The following is a 23,847-nucleotide window of genomic DNA, read 5'->3' on the forward strand; positions in this document are numbered from 1 at the left end:
ATCTTCAGCTCCTATTGTTCTGGCTCCATAACCCAAGACACCTTTGATTTGCATGAAAGATATTCATGAAGACTCTGATACCTGGGTTGGAGCATGCATAATTCTGATATTTATAAATATGTACACTTTGATGACTATCTGTTACAGCCTCTTGGATTGAATTCTTTATGGAGGGAGAGAGAGAAAGAAGTTGCATTATATTCTCTGGGTTGTCACACTGTATTCTACATATGTTACTGAAGAAGAAAGTGTTATAAAATAATGAAATGTTTTTGTAAACTCCCTGGTAAACATCATCATGAATTATGATACACATTGTCTGGGTTTCATATTGTAAGACTGCCACTTGATTCACAGTTAGGTTTATACATCTTGTCGTGGGAACAGTTTTGGATTTCTTATTTTCTTTTCAGTTCTGATTTTCCTTATGCGTTTTGCATCTCTTTTGCTTATTATTTTAGTTTGAATGCATTTGCCATTGCTTTTTGATGCATCCTTTTTTTTCTTTCTTTTTGTTTGCATGTGTGTGTGCATGTATGTGTACTCTTGCTTCTTCTATGACTGGCCATCATCTATGCATGTCTTATACAACTGCTCCCTTGCAAAAGTCAACAAATGCATGTGTGTCTTAGTGGGCGGCTACCAAACCCAGACTTTCAAGGGGGCAAAACTCCATCTTCTCCTGAACCAGAGGCTAAAAAAGAGCCACGAAGAGAATCAAAAAAGAGAAAAGAGTCCAAAATCCACCCAAGTCAAGAACAAAAAAGGTAAGAAGCCATATGTGTATTGGCTTGTGTTTTCAGCCCCCTTTGTCCTATCCCTGTGCCTGTATTCACACCACCATGAACACCTTTGTGAACAGTGGGTTCTATGCATGTCTTAACCCTATCCTTTAAAGGCTTTCAAAGGTGCAGTTTTTCATAAAAGATCTTAGAAATGGACAAAATCTGGTATATTGGTAATTTGAGTCAGGTGTTTGATGATTTTTAGAATATCTTTACATTTGAAAATCTAACCTACCAATATGCAAATAGAACCATGAGTCAGATTAATTTCTTTTTGTTTGTTTGTTTTTCTTTGGGTCATCCTATCCTTTAGTGATCTGATACCTTACAAGTCATTCAGAATAAACAAGCTATGCTTTGTAATTTTAAAACTATGTTCAAGGGGCAAATAAGATGGGTTAACATCAAATAGGCCTATACATTTATCATGAATCTATTTTCTTAAATAAATCCTCCTAATATCCACAACCTGTTAAAAAGAAACCCATCTGAAATAGAGAGTTATGGTAATCACCAAATCAATGGTTCTCAGTAATGGTGTAGGAGGTCCTTCTGTCTATGTGTTGCTTTCATTGGTTGAATAAAGAAACTGCCTTGGCCTTTTTATAGGACAGGAACTTAGGTAGGCGGAGTAGACAGAACTGAATGCTGGAAAGAAGGGCAGAGTGGCAGATGCCATGAAGCTCCTGCCTGAGACTGACGCTGGTTAGAATCCTTCCTGGTAAGCCACGACCTCGTGGTGCTACACAGATGATTAGAAATGGGTTGAATCAAGATGTGAGAGCTAGCCAATAATAGGCTAGAGATAATGGGTCAGACAGTAATTTAATTAATATAATTTCTTTGTGATTATTTTGGGTGTAAGCTAGCTGGGTGGCCAGGACCAAAAGAAGGCTCTCTCACACAATACAGTAGAGCCACTTATACAGTGAGGTCATCTTCAAAGCATGAAGTCCTAAACTGTTGTTCAATTTATCCTGTTTCTTGACCTTCTGCAATGCTTTAATTGGAAAAATGGTACCTTAAAGACCACATTTACTCAGTATTTCCAATATTTTCTTATGTACTTCTTTTTACCTTTCCTTGCCTGGAATTCTGGTCATGCTTGTCCAAGTTACATAAAGTAACAGACAAGGATCCTGTATGCATCAACGTTCATTTATCCATTACCATTTCTAAGCCCTAGTATGCAATTAATTTACAGGAAGAGCCGATTGGCATGGAAACATTTTCTTTCTAGCAGTTCGTCATAATATGCTTAGCGAATAGGGACCATCAAAGAAAACCAAGTACCCCTTGATCACTCATCTCCCTCCTGGCAGTAAATAAGAGTGGAGGTAAGGCATAGTTCCTGTTTGTGTTTTGTTCTGGTGTCCATGCCTACCTGCCGGAAACCAGCAACTTATCATATCACCATGCTGGGAGAGTCTCTGAAGAGGTCTCTGCAGGGTCTCTGAAGCCCCCATGGCAGCTGTCCAAAGTTCTGCTTTTGGACCCTCTCCTCAACCACGTAGAACAGAGAGCCAATAGTCCCCACTGAAAGTCTCTGGACTGAAGCCCGTTTCCTAGCATAGAAGGATCCCAGTGGGATCTTCCCTGTGTGCCTGACAGGATTAAGTATGGTGAATTTTCCCTACAGAAGATTTTTGGTGAGGCCTGGATATATTTTTGACTGACATAAAAATATTATTATACCAGCAACGCCCAGGCAGGCATAGCCTCAAACGACAGTAATACTGAGGTCAAGGAGTCTTGTTTTAAATCATATTTCCAAATGATGGGATAAAATGGTCACTTTTTCCTTGAATTTGTTATTTTTTTTTCACATAGACCCTGTGCCTGAGTATAACTTGTGTTGTTCCATAGAAGCAGTGGTTTTCACACTCAGGGGTACACACGGGCGGCAAAAGAGAATCTGCCAAAGTACAAGTACAGGGTCCTACCTTCAAATAATTCCGCAGTTCTTGCATGGAGCCATGGAGCACACCTGATACCCCCTCACCCATTATTCTGATTTTAGATCTTATCTAGGCAAGGTCTTGGCTGTTTGATTCCTGTACATTTGAACTGCCTGAGGCAGGGGAATGAACCCAATTTGCAGTCAAAAGTCTTCTGGGGAATTCCTACCTGAACCTTTAAAAGTGAAATAATGAAACAATTGAATATGATGAATCGAACAGCTCACGTGCTTCTGGTACATGTGAAAGTTTTAGCCTCACTGAATGGCTATAAGTTTGGGCCAACTCTTTAGAACTAAACCCAGTTTCTCAACAGAGCGAGGGAACGAAAAGAAAATGTGAGTGTTCAGCCGGTTGCATTTGGCGATCGTAAAATCCACAGATGCAAATTGCTATATCTTCTCGTTTTTTAAATTAGCTCCTAAGGTTGCAGTACTTAATTTTCACCATAATATTTTTAGTATTCTTTCTAGATGACATTTAGATTAGCGTCACTTTGGTCACTGTCCCACAGTGACAAGGCAATCAAACAGCTCCGATGATTGCAAGTTGCGTCAATGTTCCTTGGATCCCTTTATGATTGAGATTGGAAATTTTTCTCATTTACATTATTATTTAACATTTCTTGAATGCCACTGCTGCTTTTCACATATGGCCTGCATAGAAAGTACATTGTATCAGCAATTAACAAATCCATAATGCCAACCGCCTCAATCCACAGCTCGCTGCATAGATTAATGAGCCTGCAGGCAGATGTAAGAGGGCACAAATCCGAAACCATCTCTGAAAACGCATCCAAAGATCTTCTGCGGGGATGTGTTCAAAGTCAAGTTTCTATTGATCGACAGAGCCATTTGCATCCTGTGGGTTCGGATTGGAACTCCCTCTCCATTCGTCCTAAATCAGCCCCCAACTTGCCCGAGACAGAAGCTGATCAGCCATCGCGTGAACTCCCCCTTCTCTAAGAGCATGTAACAAATCGTGATTCCTGGCCCAGTCAATGCTCTCACGTATTTCCATTTCAGTTTCTTTTCAATGCCGCTGTTATAGCAGAGGTCTCTATCTTCTCTCCCACTTACTATAACAGTTGGCTTATTTATGGTGTCCTTGCCTCACTCCGTGTCATGTGGTGGTGGTTTCTTTTTCTTTTAATTTATTGTTTGTTTTCGGTGACTATTTGCCTTACATTGAGTTACATGTAATTTTTCTTTCTTTCAACTCTATTTCTATCTATTTTCATACACATACCATTGTGTTTAGTACATTTTAATTCTTCTCCCCAAAAATCTACATAAGTAGGTATGGATCTGCCTTACAGAGCTCTGAACACAGTGATTTACATAACATACAGGTATGGGTGGGGCTCTAACAGTGATCTATATTCTTCATCTCGTGTGACATACAGACTTGATGCTCCATTTATGAACACGAACATGTCTCTGCTTTACTCTAGGTCTGGATAGGTGTTGTCCTTGTGCATGAATGAGGCATCCCTAAATCCTACACTGCCAGCTTTACCTAAGAGGAAGCAATCGTCATAGGGAGAGGGTAAATTACAGACAAGTTTCAAAGAAAAGCAAGCATCCCACATGACCAAGGAAAAATTCACTGTGGATTTGCCACCCTCATTGAAACCGTGTGAGCGTCTTCATGAAGGAAGCTTGCTCCTGTACGAAGAGCATGAAGTCTTGCGAAACCCGTGCCATTGATAGCTCTTACCTCAAATTCCACGTGTGTCCTCATCCTCGGTTCGCTGGAACCACCTGTACATATATGTACATGGACATAAGTCCATGGGACGCACCCTTTGAACATGGATGTGATATCAAACGGCCACCCATATTACTGCTGTGACCACTTTGAAGTCTGACTTAGGGTCCTCAATGTCAAACCCAAAGCTTCTCAATGTTCGTCTCACAATGACGGAACACACTTCTTCTCTTCCTCCTCCGAGAGAAGAAGTTATAAAGTTCTGGTGTGGGAGGTTTGTCCCTTTCTTGGGGAAATACATGCTTTGTTATATTTCGTAATTTCTTCAGGCATCTTTGGTTTCTTCATACCCACATTCCGATAGCATTTATATTCCTGGCTACTGTTGAGAAAGGGTTGCATCTCAACCAGCCCCCTGCTTGTATAATAGGTAGAGCGAAACCTCTATATTGTTGAGTCATGACTTCTGATTCGGATAAACTGCAAACCAGTTAGAAAGGCTTCTTTGGAATACTTGCTCTCCCCAAGTCTCTTTTGTGAAATTCCTATTAGCCAACCCCAGAGGATACAATGGCTACTTGCAATGGCGTAGGAACTGTTTGTTTTTCTTCCTGTCCTACAGACAACAACTTTGATATATTTGTTTTAGCAGCGTCTCTGAGCCCCAGGGCGTCGGGGCATAATTAAAAAAAAGGCATGAGCTGGAAGGAAAGGGACAGGGAAGGGGTAAGGCTAGCTTTCATAATGAAACAGTGGCTATGGGATATGAAAGTCCTAATTGTAAATTATAATTAACCTGGGATTATAGACACCATTAGAGGAACAAGCAGGGAGACAGGGGTATCTCCTCCGAGTGGCTGTTGCTTTTGGTGCAGTTTTGAATTTGTATCTATTAAGTACCCAGAAGAAACAAAGGAAAATATTCCACTCACTCAAATCCAATTCAAGGATAGCACTCAGAAACCTGGAAGGATGAAGAGCTGTCAGATTTTATAAATATATATTTTAAGTCAAAGATTCTCCATGTATCTGGAATAGCTGTCCTATGTAGGAAACATGGTAAGGAATGCCTAACATACTTTGCCCTGCTCTGGCCCTTTAAGTGCTCGTGGCTCGAGGCTGGAACAATTTAGTAGCAAGCAAGATGCAGCTATCGTGCTTGTTTAAGGACATTTTCAAGGATCCATAATGCGGTCTGCAGGCATGCATCCATTTGGAGAGAGAGAATATATCGTGTTTACAGTGCCTGCACCGGCATATGTGGACATTTGCATTTGGAGATGGAAGTCTATTCCTCTTCAACTGGAGTTTTATCCCTTGTTGGTACTGATTGGAGGCTGAAAGCTGGCTGCAGGCAGAGCTGTGGACCAGACGCTCCTTCCTCTTCTGGTGAACTCATATGTTTCCTTTTACACCTGGATTTGGTACTTAATCACCAAGTGGATGTACTCTCGGAAGACATCCGTCGCCGTACACTTTGAATTAATTTTTCATTCCGACTTTTCTTGAAAAGGCATCTTACCTTTGAAAGTGTTTTGCAACCCAGATTTTAGTGTGATGTGTAGAGCCGTGCCTGGAGGATGATTGAATGCTAGAAATCTGGTGCCTACCTGGGCTGTGGTGACAATTTCACTGCCTTGGAGAGGTCTGTCGGTTCCCGACAGAAAACGGGGTTGACTGGAATGCCTGGGGAATTTCAAGTATCAAGATGTTTGTATTACAAGCCCAGGACATCATAATATTGAATTAATTCTCCAACGTGCATTAATGAATCATCTTTAGCTTGATGAGGGGGAAACAGTTTACATAACTGGCAACTTTCGTTTACATAACGGATGACTGCTGGGCTTGGTGGGTTTGATTCGAGAGAAAGCAAAGTTGGAAAAGGAGGAAGATGCAGTCCTGGATGCATTATTATTTGTGACATGGCTCAAGATGGGGGGCTATGAGGAGAGCGAAGATGACAGAACTGGCACTAACCACGGTGACAAGAAGTTGAAGAGCAGCCGACGTGACATCTTTCCTATCGTGCTGCCGCGAATGTCAGCTTTGTGAAGGACAGTGAGAAAATGGTTTGCCGAAAACTTGAAAGGTAGATTCCAGAGACGCCGGCTGTGTCAGATGCAATATAGTCTGCCATGGCCGCAGAGACCCACTTCTGGCTCCAGCGATGGCCTGCAGGTGGGATAGCTTCCGGTCTTCGGCAAAGCTCCAAAGATGGACTACGCTTGGCCTGCGTGTTGTCTCAAGTCTCCAGGACCATAAGATACAAGAAGTGAGGTTAGCCCATGTGCAGTTAGGTGGAACCAGAGGCCAGGGGCTGTTTATCTTGGTGTGTGCCTGTGTTTGCACACAAATGCACAGATGTGTGTATGTGTCCCTGAAGCATCATTCAGAGGCTTCCCAGCTTCTCTTTAAGCCAGAGACACAGAAAAGGAGATACTGTGTCCTTTGCAAACTTACACTGTGAGTGAAGAAAAGAAAAGGGAATGGAATTGAGGAGTTAGAGAAGGATGGGATTCAATCAGAGCCCTGCTTCTGCATCTGAATGACCTGCAAGCTTTCAAAACAGCCACCGGCTCAGCCTCGGCTGCAGAATGATTGGCTCACAGCTGTCAGAGCGTAGGTAAAGTCAGGCATCCAGAGTTCCTAGCCTATGAAAACAGTGTGGTCAAGACCCAGCTGCTAAGATCAGTGCATCCCACCTGCTTCTTCTCCTCTTGCCTTGCTCACTTCCTGCTGAAAGATCAGGGGATCCGGCAGCTGAGATGTGCAGTGTCTGAGCAACGTAGGAGCTGCCTTCAAGGCATTAATAAAAGGCATTAATAATGGAGTCCATCTGTTTTTCCTTTCCCCATGTCCAGGGCAGTTATTGAGGCAGCGGGGACCTGAAGAGTCAGAAGCTAGTGAGGAAGATGTACAGTCATGTGTGAGAAAGAGGGGCATCCAGGTTCCTGGCCTTTCATTCTGAAAGAAGTCATATCCCAGATTGGGACTTTTGAATGAAAAGCTTAAAAATCTTGCCTTTTCTCCTTTATGAGTCATTAAGTATTGAAAATTAAAGAACATTTCCCTTGTTTCTGGGAGGGTGGGGGAAGTTGTAAAAGACTGTTGTTGGTGAGACAGTAGTTCCACACTCCTATTGTGCCTTGCTTTGCAATCACCATTGTTTTCCTGACGCAGTAGAAAGTGCAAATGGCTCTTTTGGAGGGGAAGATCAACTCAGAAAAGGGCAGTGTTCCTCTAACACCGTCTCTGTTTTCAAGTCCATCTCGGTCTTAGGGGAGTTAAGAACCTGGATCAAAGGCATCCGATCAAGGGGTTGGGGAAGTGGCTCCGCCAATGAAGCAGGCTGGGGAAGCAAAGCTGGCCAGCACTGGGAAACTGGAGACAGAAAAATTCCCTGGGGCTTGCTGATTGGCCAACTAGTCCCCCTAAACTGACTAATCCCAGGTTCAGGGAGAGACTCTGTCTCAAAGGATAAACAACACTAAAGATGACACTCAGCTAGCATCCATCATCCACATACAAAAGAACAAAACAAAACAAAAAACTGTGAACCAAAACAAAAGCATCCTTCCAGACCCCCCTGGAAGAGCCTCCATTGAGGTTTCATTTTGGTCTTGGTTACTCTGTGTGTGTGTGTGTGTGTGTGTGTACATGTGTGTGTGTGTGTACATGTGTGTGCATATGCGTGTATCAGTGATTCTTAGCATGATTCCCAGAGCAGTGGCACCACAAAACCCATTAGAAATGCAGATTCTCAGGCCCCCTCCAAAACCTACCAATTCAAGAACTGGTAGAGCCACACTGCCTGAATTGCCACAAGGCCTCCAGCTGATGCTAAAACATGGTCAAGGTTGAGAACCATAACCCTGCGAAAGTATATATAGCTTCAGGAGAAAACACAGCTCCTAGGCCAGCAAGATGGCTTAAGGGACCAAAGTGCTCACCTCGCATGCCTGACAACATAAATTCAATCCCAAGAACCCACAGTGAAGGACAGAACTGACTCTCCAAAAGTTGTCATTTGTTCTTCACACACACACCATAGCACATGCGTGCCTGTTCTCTCTCTATTTCCCTGTCTCTCTGTTCTCTCTGTTCTCTCTGTTCTCTCTGTTCTCTCTCTCTCTCTCTCTCTCTCTCTCTCTCTCTCTCTCCACACACACACAATATTAAAAAACAAAAATACTTTATAAAGGAAAAGAGCACTCCCTCACAATCTTTGACACAGGTTGTTTCCTGAGTGCTCCACATGTGAACCATTACCGGTGAATTACGGAACTCAGTAGAAAAGAAAATGATGATTCACAGAATTTTAGAAAATAATTATCTCCGGTCACACTAAAGTGACTTCATAACTACTACTACTGTTAAGCTTTCTGGTCTTTAACAAACTGATCCCTAGTGGGTCTCTCACCAAGTCTCTCAGACACTTGTCCCTGTCACCAACAACACCGTAATATTACAGATCTGGCAGTTAAAAAAAAAATCTACATTTGCTGTTGAGACCATACAGGATCTTATGACCTGATTCTGCAGGTGAAGCCTGAAGGAGAGCTTTGCCAACTCAATGAGGCTCATTTGTTTTGTGGCTACAGCAGTACACGTTTACTTGGTTTCCATCCTGCCGTCCACAGTGTTCCCAGCTCTCGTGAAGAGGCCATCGGGAAGTCGGAGTCCTCTGATTGCCTTAACACGCATGCCCAGTGCGAAAGGCTAGATTCAAAGCACAGTTTACATTTGTGAGAATTAGCTAAGAAGGTGAAACACATCTCATCATTCAGTTGTTTTATCGTCTCGGGCTCAAACCAAAATGCTGAGTCCAACAAGGCTTCTTGGGCAAGGAATGAATGCCTTGATTCACAGACAAGTTCATCTTGGAATTCAGAACATATTTGGAGATGTCAGTAATAGAATGTTTGCCGGACATTCATAAGGCCCTGTTCAGTCCTCAGTAGCACCAAAAAATAAACAAACAAAAAAGTAAATAAATCACTAAAGGTGACAAATATCTCTGGGACATCCCTGTTGCTGGTTGTGATGTCTAGGCCTCTATGTTCATTGTCAACTACATCTAATGGCCCCGGTTTCTCTCTGTGTTAATTTCCTGCTAAACGTGAAATTGTTTGAATGGCTTCCTTTTCCCCCAGTCAAATATGGGGGTGTACATGCCAATTACACGTGTTTAGTACATTAGCAAACTAGTTTTGGCATAACCAAAATTCAATAGCCAGAACTGAATGAAATTCAAGCTTGTAATGGAAATAACGAGATGTTATCAAAGACAACCTGACAGGCATTCTGCGGTGGCCAGTGAGTTATCCTGGGACTTAAGGACAATGGGAATTAGGGATACTTATAAATATAAATATAAAAAAATTAAATAAACTTTGTGACTTGATCTTCGACTTTTGTTCAGTAGATTTGAAAAATGTGAGCACACGCTTAGAACTCACATCTCCTTGGTGTTGACCATTTTGCTTTTTTCTTCCTGTGATTAGGGAGGACTATAAAAAAAGGAGAATAATATTTTATTCTTTGGGGTGACTTTTTTCTTTCTTTCTTTTTTTTTTTTACAAATTGAGGTAGAGGATCTTTTTTAAATTTTTCAAATAGAGTACTTTTATTATTTAAAAAGAAGGAAAAGTGATTGTTTAAAAGCTGGCAGAAGTTTAGTGCTGACTTCGTGTAGTCAACTTGATCGACTACAAAAGATTTTCTTCCCATCTGCTGGGACCCCGAGAAGGCTCGTGGGCACGACCAATTGTCTGGTCTCGATAACTGGGTTGTACAGATGGAGGAACGTTCCTATAAATGTTCCAGGTGACACAGCAACCTGCAAACTGGCATAGCCCAGTATCACAAGTCACTAGAGATCTGGGAAACTAAGGGCTTTGAATGAATAGGTCAGATATTTCCAATGCAAATGGTCTAGAGGAGAGAGAGAGAGAGAGAGAGAGAGAGAGAGAGAGAGAGAGAGAGAGAGAGAGAGAGAGAGAGAGTATATATACTCAGGGTGACCCGGAACTGAAAGCATGATGATTCCACTGCAATCACTGGGTTTTCCAGGGTCTTGCTCTTTTTCACAGTAGCTCACTATGATTGGACGACACTTGGGTTGTCTTTTAGTTAATCCTAATGTAATTTTGAACAGTAATTATAAACTGAGTAATTTAATAAGGAGCAAAACATGGCACGTGATTTTTGTAGGAATTTTCATAATATTTGGAGAGCCTCAAACCCCGGCGCCTTTGAGACAGGTAATGTAAGCTAGAGATGCGGCCAGGTAAACATCCACCCGGCTGAGAAAAAAGGTGTTGTTGGTTGGCAATTATCAGTTAAGGGCAGTTGGTGGAACTTTCAGGAGAGACCAGAAATCTAAACTAGGCTGTAAAACTTTCCTAATTTTAAAAAGGATGAAGGGGCTGGAGAGATGACTCAGTCAGTAAAGGACTTGCTGCCCTGGAATGAGGACCCCGGTTCCGTTCAAGTGCAGCAATGGGCACCTGCCCTCCTGGCACTGGGAATCAGAGGCAGAGGAGGCAGGTTGATGGGTTTACTACATCATCAAACTTCCGTGAGGCACCTTGTCTAAAAAATTAAGGTGGAGAGCAATTGAGAAAGGTTCCTGGTGTTGATTTCTGCCCTCCACAAACATGAATGGGCATGTGCACAGTCTCACTTATGCGCGCACGGGCGCGCGCACACACACACATGCACGCGCACATACAATCATGTTCGCTTCTTTAGACCCTTTAAGAATCTATGACCAGAGGGAACCAGCTGGGCTTACCCTGTGAGCCATTTCACTATTTCATAGCAACGAGAGAGAGAGAGAGAGAGAGAGAGAGAGAGAGAGAGAGAGAGAGAGAGAGAGAGAGAGAGAGAGAGGAGAGAGTTCTCTCAGCTCCCACTGAATGAGAACCCTGAACCATCTTCTGCTTGAGAAGCCCGTGCGGCCAGTTTCTATGGTCGGATCCGTCACTGCGCTTGCTGCTTCTTGAGCAGACAGTTTCCTCCTGGTCGGAATTTGATTTGCTGGTGTCAGCCTGTGAGGTTGCCGTCACCGCATAGCGTGTCTTCTTTCAGGCCTGACGGAATCGGAACTGTGACGGTTGAAGAGAAAGAGCGCTTCGAAGAAATCAAAGAGAGGCTCCGAGTTCTGCTGGAGAATCAGATTACACATTTTAGGTGAGGATCTGTGCTTTGGGGGCCTGTGGGGGATAAGAACGAAAATGCACAAAGAATCTTCATTTCAGTTAAAAAACAAACCAACAATAGTTTTATGTCTATCAGAGACACATAAGATCGTTAAAGCAAAATAGCAAAAGGAAATAAGCCAACCAATCCGGTATGGCCCTCAGTAGCTTCCTGACTTTGCATTCTTTCTTTGTGTGGTATTTATTTTGAGGTGGAGTCTCAGATGGTCCAGGCTGACCTCAAATTCCCTATATAGCCAAGGGTTATCTTGAACTCCTAATCCTTCTGCCTTCAGCCCTTAAATGCTGGGATTAAAGGTGTGTGCCAACCAATACCAGGTTTTGTGCCATGCTGGGAATAGAACCTAGAACTTCATGAATGCTAGGCAAGCATTCTACCAACAGAAGTAGATCCCTGGGCCCAAAGTTCAAATTCTTTAGTGCATTTTTGTTGCTTAAAGAGCAAAGATTTCCTTGTGGGATCTGACTGATAATGTCATATAAAAAGTTGAAGATTCTTCAAGATTCCTAGGTAAACGAGTTCTAAAGCTTCTGCAGTTTGGGCCATGGTGAATGGGTTAAAGTTAATGGTGTTCATAACTCTTTTCCCTATTCCTGATACCTGTGCATAGCAAGAAGGAAGCTTGGATCAGCCTGGTTGGGGGCTGGGGCCTGAGACCAGATGTCCAGCAGCAACAGGGTCATGCCCTTGACTGTCACACTATGCAATCCACTCCTCTAGAGCTTGCATTATGCAATCCTCTTCTGTAGAGCATATGGGGCATTTTTAAGATGATAATATTGACTCCTCATGTAGACTCTGAGGCAGAAACTTCAAGACAGCAATTGTGCTTCTCATAGTTTCCATATGCCAGTTTCAGGGCTTGGAGGCTAAAAAGGTACTACCCTTTGTTTTCACCAATAAACAACTGTGTAAGGTAGGTATAATCTCCAGTTAAACAATGGGGAAAATGAGGCTAGGAGGAACATGTGCCCGGCCACCCACTGTAGTCTGAATATAAGCAACCCATCCTGTTCTCTATCCATTTGAGTGGTGTTTTGAAGGACTCTTGACTGCCAGGCGCCATTGGTGGCACCTGTTGCAGTAACTGACACATTTCTCTGTCAGCAGAATTCTCCTTTTTATGGAATAAGACTTTGATGAAGGTTCTTTAACTGACCATCCACTGTAAGGGAAATGCATCAACAATAGAGCCGAGATCCAACAACAGTGAAAAAACGTCCCTAGCAAGTTAGGCGGAGTCAGGGATTTATCACAGAGGCACGTTGCTTCATGCTTCAACCCTTTAGGACTCTAAAAGAAGTGTGTTTGGATTCCAGCTGGTTTTGGCTCCTGGCTTTTCATTGCTGCGCCCTGTAATAACACACGAGGTCATGGTTTTTTGCTAACTAGTGTTTTCCTTCACAATGGAAACCCAAGCAGAGCTCTGAGCCGCCACTCTCACTCTTCTGTTCTGGTGCAGACATTTGCAGACTCCCTCCTCAGTCATTATTCACACATATACATATAGATATATTATATATACACATATATGGTGTGAACTGGGATTAGCATAACAGTGTGACAAAATAAAAAGCAATTTTCCATTCCTCGGCACAAGTTGCTATAGGAATCAAATTGCAGCATGTTTCCTGCTAAAATGTAATGGTGTGGGCAACCTGAAGAATTATGTTTTTTGGTCTTTTTTTTTTTTAGATATTGCTTTCCGTTTGGTCGGCCTGAAGGTGCTCTGAAAGCTACACTCTCGCTCTTGGAACGGGTAAGGCTGAACGCGAGCCGCAGAAACGGACGTACGCGTAATTACCAAGCAAGCACCGCAGTTGAATGACCTAGTTTGCAGTTGTCAAAGGGTTTCTTGACCGTTCGTGAAATACCAGGAATAAAAGTGAGGAAGCTGCCCAAATTCTAGAAGTTTTATTTTCAGATTCCCAACTAGTTATATTGAAGAGTCGCTTCAGGCCCTTTCCTGATGTCCCCACAGACTTTGTCACCCTGGCTGTTCTGGGGTTTCCTTTCTACCCATGGTTTTCACATTAGCCAGCATTAAGGATTTTACACTTGAACTCTTTCAAAAGCAGAAGTGAGTGACACATGGACTTGTAACTTCATAGTCCCCTTTCCTTCTGCCTAAAGGTTCTGATGAAAGACATCGTCACTCCAGTACCACAAGAAGAGGTCAAAACCGTCATCCGCAAATGCCTAGAGCAGGCTGCCCTGGTCAACTACTCGCGCCTGTCTGAGTATGCCAAAATTGAAGGTAAGGCTTCTGCCTGCCACTAGTTTTGAATTTAAGCTTTGGTACACCTCCCGGGGAAAAAAAATCTCTCTTTTCTTAATGGACAACAGAGAACAGTGGTCCATCTGACTACGTTAAGCTGAATATACTTGAAATGTGGAAAATAACGTGACTGGGGCCAAATACATAGATGCAAGGTGGGTCATCGGCTCATGAGACAGCTTAGGAGGGAACCAACCTGGAATGTGGGATGTTACATAATTGCTAAGGTCCTTCTGACAGTTTATATTGCCCTTGTGAAAGAGCTGGGTAGCATCGTTACCTTCTTTAAATGTAGGAAGCAGAAACAACGTGCTATCCACTGCCAGTAGTATTGAAAGTAAAGCAAGCCTTGAATAATTCAATATTCAGGTTCTTCTTAACTCTCACTTGTCCTTTGGAAGTCTCTTCTCTTTGGGGAACTTCTCCAATTTGGTGACAGGATAGTATGGAATCATCCCCAGAGACTCTAAATTGAATCTGGGCATCATTCTTTCTTGTTACCAGAGATGTAGGAGGCATATTAATATTACTGTCTCAAGTTGTAGGGAAGCAATCCTTAATGACTGCATAGTTCAAAGGAACTTTGAGTAGATTCAACTCAAGAAGAAGCTGTGGTTCTTTGGGACCTAGTCACTCTCAAAGGCATTAATCGCTTTTCATTGTTACCCTCCCCCCCATTGGCTGCTATAGGGTGATTTGAAAAGCATACCCAACCTGACCAGTGGTGTAAGTGCATACATGTGGAAGTTCTGTGTGCAAGACTCAATGTGTCCACACTCTGGAATCTCATCTTCTCTCACACACAAAACTCATGACACCTACAGAAAGCATGCAAAGGCACATTGTCCACCTCGGGACATCAATTGGGGGAACAGCTCATTAGCACGCACACACGTGCGCATACACAGACACACACACACCATCACATCTACTGCCAATGTCCTGCTTCCTTAGAAAATTAGCTGGCAATCATGTTAAATTCCCAGTGTTCTGTACACTACATGTCTTCCTCCCTCTCCCGATTTTGTCTTTGTGACAATGCAAATTGTGTACCAGTGGTAATGAGTTCATTGTTATGCATCCAGGGAGAAACACTTAAGAATTGGGCACTAGAAGGGTGTTTATCGACTCTTGACTTGGTAATGAGTGGCAAAAGCAGAGGAACAAGAAGATCAATGGTTCAATGGCTTTATTAGCATATAATTGTTCCAGCATTCCCAGCCCAGGACATAATGATTAGTTGGGCTGGGTAAAGTCAACCATGGAACTATGAATCCTAAAACCAGAGATGAGATGGGATCAGGAAATGAAATGTTCAGCTTCCACAACTGCTGCCTCATAGGTCTTGGTCCAGCTGTTATTAGTCTTTTGGTAAGATCTGCTCTCTTCTTTCAGATAAATAATTTTTAAAAAAACAAACAAACAAACTTTGTGATCTGTAAGTAAAAATGCATTCATTTCCAAAGTAGATCAGCTGGTCTGTGATCTCCTTCTGTGCTCAGTTCTTCCTGGTTGTGCTAATTACCTTTTGCACTGTGACTCGTAGGTCTGGGGAGTCTTTGAAGAAACCAATCTTTTTATCCCAACTCTCTTTTCAGAGAAGTACCTCATTCCACACTACCCGCTCTCTTCTGCTTCTCTCCTTCCTTGTCCGTGATTGGCTCAGCCACTTTTTGATACAACCTCTGCAAAAGTGGCTGAGACACCAATTTCAAAGCATGCTGGGATTGTTAATTCTGACAAGCCCACATTCTCTGGCTGCATGTGTCGGGTTTTCTTCCATGAACATAGTCCACTGTACGCTGGGATATTGCAGCTTCAAAGATATTACTACCAGACAGCTTGCTTTGAACAAAGCTCAGGTCCTACCCTCAGAAAAGAAATCCTGCATTTTTTTTTTGTTTGTTTGTTTTTTATTTTACACTTGAGCCTCTATTGAGCGTTAGTAGCTTATCTATCTGAGAATTTTGGGAAGAAGCTGTAGTAATATTGCTGGAGACTATGTTTATGAAGAAATACCTCAAGAGCCTTAGATACTAAAGTCTGAAATCCTTAGTATCTTGGAGCCTTAAATCAATGGAATTCTGTTTCCCTTGACCCATGATGTTTTTGGTCATTGTATTCTTGCCAATGACTCTAAAGAGACGTACAAAATCATGGTCACAATCTCTCTCGTGGCTCACGGCATGCTGAATGGTTAATCCAGTAGTTCCCAAATTTCAAAACTCCTTTTTCTTTTATCCTGTGTTTATCTCAAAATACTCTGTGGCTATTTCTCCTTGAGCTAATGTAACGTTTTCCTCTAACCTATGACCTTTGACCTCTTTACCTCTGACCTAAGCCTCTTGCATGCCCAAATCCTCTTTTATAGGGAAAAAGAGAGAGATGTATGAGCATCCTGTCTTCTGCTTGGCCTCCCAAGTGATGGATTTAACCATTCGTGAGTACCTACCACCTCCTCACCACGCTGTCTTCACTCTTTCTGTTTCCATTACTTCAAGAAATCCAGATCCAAACCAACTCACTCTCCTTGCTTCAAGTTTTTTAGCATTGGCTTGTCTGTTGGTTCTGTCTGTGAAACCCAGTGTGAGAAGTCCAGTCACTTTTTATCAGCCTAAAACAGGTTAGACACTCAAGCCATTTGTTTGTGATAAACTCAGATTTGTCTGTGAGTTTTTTTTTCCCTTCAGTTATTCTGTCTGTCACCTGAATGCATTTTTACTTTGCTTGTGTGTAACCCTAATTCGTAAAGTGCTTGTCACTGGTACACAATCCAAAGGTAGCAGCTAAGCTGAGGAGCAATGCACTGGGGGTCAGATAAAGGACATCCGAGGCAAAGTCACGCTTCCTTTATCCATGTTTAAGATGTCACACTGCGAAGGGTACGAGACTGTGAAAGATGCTCCATGCTCTGTGAAAGCTAGATCTTCTACGCTTCCTACCTAGCCTCTCTCAAACCGGGAAGTTTTCCTCCTTCTCTCAGGAGAGTTTTACTTGCCCTTGCCCTCAAAGCTCTGACTAGAACATATGACTTAATTGTCACTGGAAGAGGTCGTGTATGTTTCATAGCTTGATTTCACATTGAAATTAATTTACTAATTTTCTATTTGTGCAGCATTTCCCACATCTGTGAAGGAGCCTTTTTTTGCTGGCCCCCAAACTTCGGGGCGGTGGGAAGCCAAGGGCTACCTCTTCTGTCCCGATATCATATATCACGCATAAGTGGGGGGCATTTTGGTCCACTTGCTCATTAATCTTGCATATGTGTTCTTGTCTCTCTCTCTCTCTTCTCTCCTCATTGTGCTTCTCTCTTTCAAATAGAGAATCAAAAGGATGCAGGTGAACCGATTGTCTATGCCTTATCAATTTCCAGGACTGTTGAGTTCCATTCAGTTTGTGTTTTTGTTTCGTTTAGTAGCTCCTTAAGGTATGTGCTCCCGGAGAGCGGTGTGGAGCTGCAAATGACACTTAAGGAGTTAATTTGTGCTGTCTACATGCATCTCATGCCCCTTCACTGCTGGCCTTTGGAGAGCAGCCTTTCCGTAAAGGCGCACGTTTGAAGGAACAGAGTTCTGATTTGCCCAGAACTTCCTTCAGCCTTGGTTCCAGGCTCTAATGACTTGGTCTCCTGTGTGTGTGGTGTTTTGTTTTGTACTTTTAAAGACACTGAACCAAATGAATCTTCCCTACTCATTTTCCTGTTTTCTTCCCCCTTCCCCCTGTTTTCTGCCCTATGGAGAAGTTCATGTTCTTTGGTGAATGTTTACTGGGCAAGAGGAAGTAACGGTGTCTGTGTTGTACTTGTATGTTCTGTGTGCTGGTCAGTGGCTAAGAAGGAGTCTGTTGTGAGGAGTCTCTGGCTTTGGAAGTTTCCTCTTGTTTCCTCTCAAGACTCCTGTGCCATTTTTAGGTGAGAGCTCTCAAATGGAATATTAATGAGTGTGTGATATCAATCAGTGTCTTTAAGAGCTGACAGATTCCTCATTTAATCCCACATAACAGTTGAACGCATCTCAACACAATTCATAAAGCAGTTCAATGTGTGCCAAAGACCAGGTTAGCAATAAACATCTCAAGACACAAAACTTTGCTTGAGACATATAAGTGATAGCCATTGAAGGTTCTTAAGTAAAAATAAAGCCTCATTCCAGAAAAGCCATGTTAGCAGTGATGTAAGGAAAGTCTGAAGAACAGGAAGAGAGCAAAACTGAACTCGAAATTCAGTGTCAAGGCAAAGGTGAATGTGAACTTGGGATATTCAAGCCCTCGTCTAAGCACATTAGATTTTGATATCTTCTTTCCTGGCCTTTAAATCTCAATACTTCTATCATTGGAGAGTGAGCTTTTGTTTTCCAGCTGCTCAGGCCTGAATAATCACACAAAAACTATATTAATTACAGCACTGTACAAGAGCATACAGAGGGGAACCCCACATCATATTTCCTGTATCATTCCCCTACCTCTCCATTTCCCTAGAAAATAGGAGAGAGAATGATCATAGATATATAGATGATAGATAATAGATAAAAGGTAAATAGATGATAGATAGATAGGTAGATAGATAGATAGATAGATAGATAGATAGATAGATAGATAATAGATAAAAGATAGATCGATGATAGATAGATAGATAGATAGATAGATAGATAGATAGATAGATAGATGACAGATGATAGATGGCAGATAGATAGATAGATACATACATACATACATACATACATACATGGATGATAGATAATAGATAAAAGATAGATCGATGATAGATAGATAGATAGATAGATAGATAGATAGATAGATAGATAGACAGATAGATAGATAACGGATGATAGATAGATGATATATAGATAGTTAGATATATAGATGATAATATATAGATGATAGATAGATAAATAGATAGATAATAGATAGACAGACAGACAGACAGACAGACAGACAGATAGATAGATAGATGAGGGTAGATTATACAGAGATAGAGATATGGAGGGTTACCAATGCAGATTGGGATGGGGGGGTGGGATAAGAAGCTAGGACTGGGATACAGAGTTCTCCTGGTGTGTTTATTCAGTGCGTGCTCTGAGAATCTACAAAATTCAGCCCATGGCTTTCTGATGGACTTTATGCTTTCTATATTGGAACATTATTAAAAATTATATGTCCAGCTTAATTTCAGTATCACAAGAATAATAGAGGATGCAAAAGGTTGCAAAACGTCTAGGAAAGAAAAGCTAAGATCCTACAAGAGAACTCTATAATTTTAAATGCATTTCCATTAAATTGACACATGTTCTAAATCAAGTGAGCACCATGGAATTCAATACCACTATTGCCATTTTGCCTCCACTCTTGGCGAAATACTTGCATAATTTTTGGTCATCATAGAGATTCCACTGAATTTTTAAATAAAGCCTTTTCCTTTAAATGTACCAAGGGTTTGCAAAACTTGTAAAGATGATCTTTTAGGTAGGGAATAGATACAGAGATAGGAAAGTGGGAAGGAAGGAAGGAAGGAAGGAAGGAAGGAAGGAAGGAAGGAAGGAAGGAAGGAAGGAAGGAAGGAAGGAGACAGACATAGACAGGAAGAAAGGAGAGGGAAGGAAAGAAGAGAGGGAGAAATGAAGAAATGGATGGAGGGAGGAAGGAAGGGACATAAATAGCCCGATAGGTGCATGGCTGAATGGTAAGGAGATGGATGGGCAGAGGGCAAATACCCTACCTTGGCCTAGACACTACGCTGAGAACTCTATATGAATGATCCAACTGGATCTTTACCTTAAACTCACAAACATGGCTTTACTATTGTCCCATCTTAGTTGAGGAAGCTCTGTTTAGGAGGGAAAGTGACTTTCTCGAGCACTACTTCACCTCTGGTCTGACTAAATGCAAGTGCTACGTTTTTCTCTTCTTTTACCTTGCAGACCACAAAAATGGTAGGTACTTGGACCGTATCCATTCAGTGATTGACGGTCAAAGATACCTATAGCTTTTTACTACAGGAAGAACACAAAAATAACAGAGCAGTCCCATCCAGGGTCAAGTGGTTGCCCCGCTCTCTACATTGTGAATTCTTCCAGCAGTGTTTGCGGTGATTTTTTCTCTCCAATTGACAGAGCCTTCAAGAGCAAGTCAATTCCAGAGAAATTACCTGGGGAAATAGTGCTTGCTTTGCACATACATTTAAGAACCTGATTCAGATTCCCTAGCATCCATTTAAAAAGCTGTGCCTGGCAACATGTACTTATAATCCCAGCAGTGGAGATGTGGAGACACTAAGATCTCTGGGTCTTGCTGACCAGCCTCATCTCCTCAATGAATTGCAAGCGAGCGAGAAACCCTGTCCCAAAAAATCGAGGTGGCAAAGACCAGAGGAATGACACCTAAGGTTGATTTGTAGTCCCTTCATGTGCACACATACACACACGCATGCAGGCATATATGCACACGGGCACACGTACACACACACACACACACACGTGCGCACTTCACATAAGGGCTTCCACAGTCTGTGCTGTGTATTCCATGCCTTCTGCAATACCCAGTTTAATTTCCCACTAGTCTAGAGACTGTTGAAATAGACAGAGACAATCAAGATCCCATTCTCAGCCCAGCACTGCACAGACTCAATGACCCTGCAGTCTCCCGCAAGGAACCTGTTAGGTGAATCCAATTGCTCAAGCATCCGGGCTGTTCTAGAATGACGAGCACTCTTGCTTTGTATCTTATGCATCAAGAGTTAAATCTCTCTCTCTTTCCATCTGTTTTGTCTAAATGATGCCGAGATAAACCAGTTTCTAAGTCCCAATTATTCTGTGAGCAGCACTCCTTTTCTACCATACATACAGTGAGGGGAGCAAGGAGAAACACATTTCTTCCCCAGACTGTTATCAAGAGGGATTTCGTAGGAAGAGAGGATGTACTAAAGTATGTCATGGACATATGCAATGGACATAAAGCCATATCTTTTCTACCAGAAAAAAATATGCTGCTACAGATGTTAACAGTTGTTCAGAGAGGGTTTAAAACATGCTTAGTGGCTGCCTCCATACCTTATTTAATTCTCACAAGAATTCTAGGAGATTAGTGCTTTATTGCAGTGTTTTATCAAATCTAAAATTAGGCTTGATCATGAGGTATACCATTAATTTACTTTGAAGAACATAATGATGTCGGTCAACTGGTGACATGTCACTAAATGTAATATGGGTCCAAATTTCTGAGGCATTAAATGTGCTCTGTGTACTAAATGAGGTGGGAAATTGGTCCTCTCTTCAGGGAAATCTTTCCGATTGTGAGGTTTAGACTTTGATGGCTGAGCATCTAGTCCTGCTCATAGAAATCTTAAAGCAGAAAGTTGTTGGGAAACATGCTGAGAACTAAACAGTTGGTTAGGTGCAGGGTCCAGATTTCAACAGGAGCCCTTCCAAGCCCTCAGCTCCAGCTTTTCAGATTATCATTGAAATGTGATTCTGACTGAGGAAGTGCAGGCAGGGCCTAGGATTCTGCATTTCTACCAAGCTCCCTAGTGAAGCTCTGGCTACTGATCCAGAAAGTACTCTTCATTCCCTACATAGGACATTGTAATCTAGTCTAGAATCAACCCGACTCATGATTCTCAATTCTGTCAGATACCCTTGAAGTGCCAGTAGCTATGCCAGGTACCAGGGGACTGTGCAATAAGCCATGGTAACGATGGTCTCCACCCTCAAGAAAACTAGCACAAATGTAAAGAACATGGGAGCAGATCAAGCAATTTGCAGTCTGATGCCTATGGTAAAGAAGAGATTCAAGATGCTGCAAGATTATAGCTCTACAGAAGCTTGTAGGCCACACCACAGAGCTGGCTACACCACAGAGACAGGGTGAGCACCAGAGAGGACGTCATAGAGTATGGGTCTGGGACCCCAAAAACTGACTGGAATGTTTTCTGGCTTTTTTACAGTATTTCATCTGTTAACTGTCTCCCCTCTCCTGTTCTCCAAGATGCTGCCCCCCAAGAAGGTTATGACTATGTGCGTGGACGCTAAGGGAGCCTTGACAGGTCCTTAACAGTATCACTAAATCCACGTTCTTCCTAGAGCAAATAACTATTTTTAAAAACTGAAATAAGAAGCAAAAAAAAAAAAAAGAACTGTTTTTTTCCCCTAGTGTAGCTGGGAAAACTTTGAAGGAAATGGCCTCAGGGATGAAGAGATGGCGTATATGTTCCTATCTCTAACTGCTGATAGAATGTTTTCACATGAGCCGTGGTGGTGTACGGCTCTAAAGAGAGACATGGCCACACATAGTAGCAAGTAGCCCAAGACTTTTAGCCTAGCTGCTGACCATAGAAGACACAGCTCTCCTCTCCAGGCATCTGTAGGGACATTCAGAAGTAACTATCATGGGCTCATCTTAGGTCACGTGGTCATCTGCATGCCATAATAGCTATAATGGTCATTCATGGTAGGCTCAGGTAACTGCTCTGTGGGCTCTCTTATTTGATTTTCCCAGCAAGGACACAATGGAATGGAGGAGAAGCCATTTCCTTAAGAAATTTATTACATGTACAAGGACAATAGGCATCTTCTTCCAGAACTAAGCTCATTTTTCTGAGGTGCAACATGACAACAAAGCCTGACTTGGGTTTAAAACAATCTGTGTCACTAAAGCAGTATTTCTTCCCTTGGGATATAACTAAATTTAAATTTAACTATCTTAAATTCTTCTGTTTTTTTTTTTTTTTTTCAAGACAGAGTTTCTCTGTTTAACAATCCTGGCTGTCCTGGCACTTTCTCTGTAGACCAATCTGGCCTCAAACTCACTGAGATTCACCTGCCTCTTTCTGCCTCCCAAGTGGTGGATTAAAGGTGTGCACCACTGCCACCCGGCTTAAATTCTTTCTTTTTTTTTTTTTTAAGATTTTATTTATTTTTTATATATACAGTATTCTACCTGCATGTCTGCCTGCAGGCCAGAAGAGGGCACCAGATCTCATTATGGATAGTTGGGAGCCACCATATGGTTGATGGGAACCGAACTCTTGACCTCTAGAAGAGCAGTCAGTGCTCTTACTTACTGAGCCATCTCTCCAGCCCTTAAAATCTTTTTAACTGCATCAAAATGCCTGAGATTACTCTCTCGTTTATAGTTCCAGCTACATTTTTTGCTCCTAGGAATTTCAGATTAGTAAATTAGCTAAATGACCTGCCTTTGGGAGGCAGGCCAATTTGCTATATAGTTTCCAGGTGCACTGAAAAACCACAACATGCGTTTCTCCTTGAAAGTAGTGCATAGGGCAGGATCTGCTGATCAATTCTTCCCACCATTATCTAAGGATCTGTCCTGTACCAGGCCACGCTATAGGCTCTGTAAATCCAGAAGTCTAGAAAGAAACAGACACGTCCATGTAAGTGACCCTTATTCAAGGTCATGGCTACAGCGGGAGGGCTGTGTTCAAGGAGGCAGGCTTTGGTTATGAAGGCTTTCTATTGCTGCGGCATGTGATGGCAGACTTCTCAATGAAGTGACATCTTGGAGCTTTTTATGTCTGAACAGCATAACAAGTTCAGACGCTTGCTCTATAGAAGTCATATTAACATCACCCTTGTTGGCCTGAAGGCCTGCTCAAAGGCTTCAGACAGAGCTAAAACAGAAATAGTGAGAGCCGAGGTGCATGTCCATCCTTTGGTTAGAGTGTGGGCACAGGATCTGGTGCAGGAGGAAAATAAACTCGGTCTCTTAGAGAGAGAATACAGAGGCCAAGCCATCTAGTCCGTATAGGATAAGGACAAAGAGGGCACCAATGGAAGAACAGAGAAAATGATTCATGGTTCACCGATCAGTCTTTGCTAACATACCAGTTCAAAGATGGACTCTTCTGAGGAAGATTAAGGGAGTTTCAAGAGGATCCACT

At 42.3% G+C, this 23,847-nt stretch overlaps 1 protein-coding gene across 5 annotated transcripts in view; it reads left to right on the plus strand.

Annotated features, from left to right (window-relative positions):
- The window catches only part of Cadps (calcium dependent secretion activator), a 449,091-nt gene that overhangs the window by 316,355 nt on the left and 108,889 nt on the right, over nt 1-23,847 (plus strand). For 4 of the 5 annotated variants that reach the window (XM_057770611.1, XM_057770615.1, XM_057770612.1 and 1 more), the window contains exons 14-18: nt 11,549-11,650; nt 13,376-13,439; nt 13,814-13,937; nt 16,330-16,398; nt 17,280-17,297. In XM_057770611.1, the coding sequence (XP_057626594.1) occupies nt 11,549-11,650; nt 13,376-13,439; nt 13,814-13,937; nt 16,330-16,398; nt 17,280-17,297 (377 nt within the window). The remainder of the gene's footprint in view (nt 1-11,548; nt 11,651-13,375; nt 13,440-13,813; nt 13,938-16,329; nt 16,399-17,279; nt 17,298-23,847) is intronic. The other variant, XM_057770613.1, reaches the window with a different exon arrangement.

This window comes from Chionomys nivalis, chromosome 5, assembly GCF_950005125.1.
Source record: "Chionomys nivalis chromosome 5, mChiNiv1.1, whole genome shotgun sequence".
NCBI lineage: Eukaryota > Metazoa > Chordata > Mammalia > Rodentia > Cricetidae > Chionomys > Chionomys nivalis.